At 40.0% G+C, this 4886-nt stretch overlaps 1 protein-coding gene across 1 annotated transcript; it reads left to right on the top strand.

The window, feature by feature from the left end:
* Positions 1-572: 572 nt before the first annotated feature.
* LOC130071681 (tripartite motif-containing protein 16-like) lies at positions 573-4656 on the top strand. The gene is made up of 6 exons (XM_056236541.1): positions 573-1201; positions 1974-2069; positions 2157-2390; positions 2790-2949; positions 3100-3147; positions 3935-4656. The coding sequence occupies exons 1-6, from the start codon at positions 632-634 to the stop codon at positions 4480-4482; spliced, it is 1656 nt and encodes a 551-aa protein (XP_056092516.1). The 5' UTR covers positions 573-631; the 3' UTR covers positions 4483-4656.
* Positions 4657-4886: the final 230 nt, after the last annotated feature.

The following is a 4886-nucleotide window of genomic DNA, read 5'->3' as shown; positions in this document are numbered from 1 at the left end:
GTTTTCAGCCAAGCACTGTATACACACACACACACACACAATGGTGTTTATTGACAGTCTTTATATACACTACCGTTCAAAAGTTTGGGGTCTTAAATGTTTTTGAAAAGTCTATTCTGCTCATCAACACTGCATTTATTTGATCAAAAATACAGTAAAAAATTATGAAGTATTATTAGAATATAAAATAACTGTTTTCTATGTGAATATGTAGTAAAATTATTTTTTTGTGATCAAAGCTGAATTTTCATCATCATTGCTCCAGTCTTCAGTGTCACATGATCCTTCAGAAATCAGAAACAGTTGTGCTATATATATATATATATATATATATATATATATATATAGGGAGAGAGAGAGAGAGAGAGAGAGAGCTTTTTGTTTTGTTTTTTTTCTCACCTTTTTGGGAATACTGGATCACAAAAGACTGTCAATAAACACCATTGCACTTTTTGACACCAGTGACTGTTCTTACCAACATGACTCTTCACACTGCTTTACAGACACGGTTATTTTGCACACGACACTCAAACACAGAACCAGGAAACAGGAAACACATGAGTTCAGGGAAAGTGAAACTGAAGTGTAGTTGAGCTGTTGTGTGTTTGTGTCTCTGTCTTCATGCTGTAAAATGGCAGAAGCCAGAATATCTCAGGATGAGTTCATGTGTTCGGTGTGTCTGGATCTCCTGAAGGATCCAGTGACTCTCCACTGTGGACACAGTTACTGTAAGATCTGTATTACAGGCTGCTGGGATCAGGAGGATGAGAAGAGAGTCTACAGCTGCCCTCAGTGCAGACAGACCTTCAGGCCAAGACCTGCTTTAGCTAAAAACACCATTCTGGCTGAAATGGTGGAGAAACTGAAGAAGACTAAACTTGCTGCTGACTGTTACGCTGGAGCTGGAGATGTGCAGTGTGACGTCTGTACTGGAAGAAAACACAAAGCCGTCAAGTCCTGTCTGGTGTGTCTGAACTCTTACTGTCAGAATCACCTTGAACAACATGAGAGTTGGTTTAAAGGAAAGAGACACAATCTGACTGATGCCACTGGACGACTGCAGGAGATGATCTGCCAGAAACACGACAAGATCCTCGAGGTTTTCTGCCGCACTGATCAGAAGTGTATATGTGTGCTGTGTATGGATGAACATAAAAACCACGACACTGTATCAGCTGCAGCACAGAGGACAGAGAATCAGGTATGAACTTACAGACGTCCCATTATCCTCATTTACACGCTCATAATGTTGTTTATGGGGTCTACTAGAATACATTTATATTATTTAATGTCTGTTCTCACCCTCTGTCAGCTTTAAAACTGTTTTAGGGTATGTTTACACTACAACAATATAATATTAATTATAATTCATTACATTTATATAGCGCTTTTTTCTCTGCACATCAAAGCGCTTTACATACATTCCTCAACCACCACCAATGCTTGAAGTCGCCCTGTAGTCTATCATTTTATCCCTTAAAACTCATCTTTGAAATGAGATCTCACCAAAATGACATCTTTAAATGTTTTTTTCTATGAACGGCTCCGCCTCCACTCGATGACTTTGATCTGATTGTTACACAAGGTTGTTTGTGACATCTAGAACATCTGATCTGCATCAAACTGCATGGTTCAGAAAGCAGTCGTTATAAAAGTGGTGAGAACACAACAAAAGATTGAGGTTTTATACTGTTGAGGAATAGTGTTAAAAGTACATTTTATCCATTAAGTTAGTCTGCATTAGGAAATAGGGTTTAAATTCGAGTTGGTGAAAAGTGTCTCTTGAACAGCTGACAACACACGACTTAACCAGGCCTTGCATACTTACATAAGTTCACCTTCTGAATGAACCAATAATCTTATCATGCAAGACCTTTAACCCCTCAACCACACCACTTCACTGACACTGGATTCATATCTGTTTACCTGATGATTAATGTGATGTTTCTCCTGTCATTGGTTTTGTCCTTTAGCACCAGCTGAAGGAGACGCAGAGGTCGTTCCAGCAGAGGATCCAGCAGAGAGAGAAAGATCTTCAGCAGCTGAGAGAGGCTGTGGCGTCTCATAAGGTGAGTCTGGAGAAGAAGAGAAGTTTGAGACGTCTCAGTCAGGACTCACTGAAGACACTGTGTGATTGTGATGTGTGTGTGTAACAGCGCTCTGCACAGACAGCAGTGGAGGACAGTGAGATGATCTTCACTGAGCTCATCCGCTCCATTGAGAGAAGCCGCTCTGAGGCGACACAGCGGATCAGAGATCAGGAAAAGACTGCAGTGAGTCGAGCTAAAGGACGACTGGAGCGACTGGAGCAGGAGATCAATGATCTGAGGAGGAGAGACGCTGAGCTGGAGCAGCTTTCACACACACAGGATCACATCCAGTTCCTGCAGGTAACAGAGATCTAGAAGAACAGGAGCATAGTGGACTTGAGCAAGAGACTCACAGAGAAACATTTCATGAGAGCAGAATGAGCCGTTGACTGAAGTGTTGATCTGTGTGTTCGGTTATTATATCATCATCAGTCAGACTCTCATCTGATCTTCTTCTATTGAAAGAGACGACTTACAAATTCAGTTCAGCTCTGGAAATCTCTGAGGAAACACTTTTCTGAACGATATATTGAGCTTCCAAACTAAATGTTCAAACCTTTTTTATAACAATGTGAATTCCATGAAGTTGATGGCACCAGTTTCACTACTAAAGATCAGCAAGAGCCGCTCAGATCTGCCAGTAGTGCAGGTTATTGATGAAGTGTGGAGGTGATGAGCTTTGATTTCTGTTTTCTGTAGAGTTTCCAGTCTCTCTCAGCTCCTCCTGAATCTACAGACGTAAATGACGATCTCTTCAGTTCTCTCTCCTCTTTTGATGGCGTGAGAGAATCTGTCCGTCAGCTGAGAGACAAACTGGAGGATTTCTGCAAAGAGGAGCTGAAGAAGATCTCTGACAGAGGTAAAGTCCTGGAGATCCATCAGCTCTCAGAAATCATCCTCCATCATCTCATATCATGTAGAAGATCATATTAGAAATGTCTTAGGAACGGATGCAGGGATCATTTTCTCTCATGATAATCACACTCTTCATGTCTGTTGATTTCCACAGTCACTTTCACCAACATTGTTCCCAGAACCAGGAATGACTTCCTACAATGTAAGTCACTAAGAAAACCAGCAGAGAAACTCACTGAGTGTCTTCATGTTCTTCCTGTAGAAGGAGAAAGAAAACATGACAGAAGAGTTTTGTATATTATGTATATTAGTGTTTCTCAACGGGGGCGTTCGGAGAACATCAGGGGCCGCTGGAAGCAATATCTTCAAAAGGGGGTGTTGAGGTGTTCTTGGGATGCGTTTGTCTGAAGATTTACGAGATGATACTTGTATTTACTTGCAAAAGAAATGCTCGGCAACATTCTAACTACATTCTACACAACACGAAAGTTCCAAATACATTTGTCCTGTTGTCAGTAGCGAAAGACAACACACACACACACACACACACACACACACATCAGGTAAACTGTATTGAGACTGATATATTGATCATGAAGTTCAGAAACCTATATAATCCGGTTGGTAACCATGGCAACTTCTGTTAGAACCTCATTCAGGACCAAATCTATTACAGAATGACATTTATTAAGTGTATTATTGTCGTTGGTTGCTTGGCAACAGGTCTGAGAGTTGAGTACCGAACTCAGGATTTCCGCACTAAAGATCAGAGGAGATTTTTTAAGATGATAAGAATCCTAAATCAAGTCAAGATTTGTTTCTGTAATACAGAACCTAAATTCTGAACTTAAGATAAATGATGATTTGCACAGGATATCTGGTAAACTGCACTGAGACACTGCTGATATATTGAACATGAAGAATTCATCTATAATAAAAGATCAGACAGATTCATAATTCCTGATTCTGATGTGTTTTCTCTCCATCAGATTCCCATCAGTTCACTCTGGATCCGAACACAGTGAATAAACTCCTCCGTCTGTCTGAGAGGAACAGAGTGATTACATTCACCAACACAGATCAGCCGTATCCTGATCATCCAGACAGATTTGATGATGTGTATCAGGTGTTGTGTAGAGAGAGTGTGTGTGGACGCTGTTACTGGGAGATTGAGTGGAGTGGATATGGTGTGTGTATATCAGTGTCGTATAAGAGCATCAGCAGGAAGGGATCGGGTCATGAGTGTTTGTTTGGATATAATGATCAGTCCTGGAGTTTGTTCTGCTCTTTCTCCAGTTACTCATTCTATCACAATAATATAGTGACTAAACTCCCTGTAAAGCCCATCAGCAGGAGAACAGGAGTGTGTGTGGATCACAGGAGAATAGGAGTGTGTGTGGATCACAGTGCAGGAACTCTGTCCTTCTACAGCGTCTCTGACACAATGAGCCTCATACACACAGTCCAGACCACATTCACTCACACACTCTATCCTGGGTTTATTGTTTATCCTGGATCATCAGTGAAACTGTGCTGATGAATGAGAACAGACTGTAAAGAGATTCTACCCATAATGCTTTGAGCTGCATGATAAATCAGTAACAGTGAGATGTTATAGAGTCTCTTATTTTCTCTTCATTACATTAATTCTACAGCTGAACTTCTGTCAGTGAAATAACATGTCAGAATAAATGTGTGTAATGAATCCTCATATAGACAGTCAGATCAGTGTGTGTTTGTGAGTCATGATGAGTGATTTTCTCAAACTTTATTTGATTTATTTCAAATTATAATTACACATTCAGTTCTTACTGTAGTGTTACATAAATCATTTTTATTTGACTATCAAAATTACCTTTGAACTGAAATGATCACACAGGATTCATTAAAATTGTGTTATTTCATACAATAAATTGTTGTGGAAAATTGATAAATTAAATG

The sequence above is a fragment of the Rhinichthys klamathensis genome, unplaced genomic scaffold (genome assembly GCF_029890125.1).
Source record: "Rhinichthys klamathensis goyatoka isolate OS25496 unplaced genomic scaffold, OSU_Roscu_1.1 h1tg000452l_1, whole genome shotgun sequence".
Classification (NCBI taxonomy): domain Eukaryota; kingdom Metazoa; phylum Chordata; class Actinopteri; order Cypriniformes; family Leuciscidae; genus Rhinichthys; species Rhinichthys klamathensis.
Note: the sequence above shows the minus strand (reverse complement) of the source record. Positions and strands in the feature narration are given on the sequence as shown.

Excerpts from the sequence above, each read along its gene's own strand:
- LOC130071681 (XM_056236541.1), top strand. The coding sequence starts at position 632 with ATGGCAGAAGCCAGAATATCTCAGGATGAGTTCATGTGTTCGGTGTGT. Across the intron at positions 2,391-2,789 it reads ATCACATCCAGTTCCTGCAG|AGTTTCCAGTCTCTCTCAGC; the intron begins GTAACAGAGATC and ends TGTTTTCTGTAG. Across the intron at positions 2,950-3,099 it reads GAAGAAGATCTCTGACAGAG|TCACTTTCACCAACATTGTT; the intron begins GTAAAGTCCTGG and ends TGATTTCCACAG.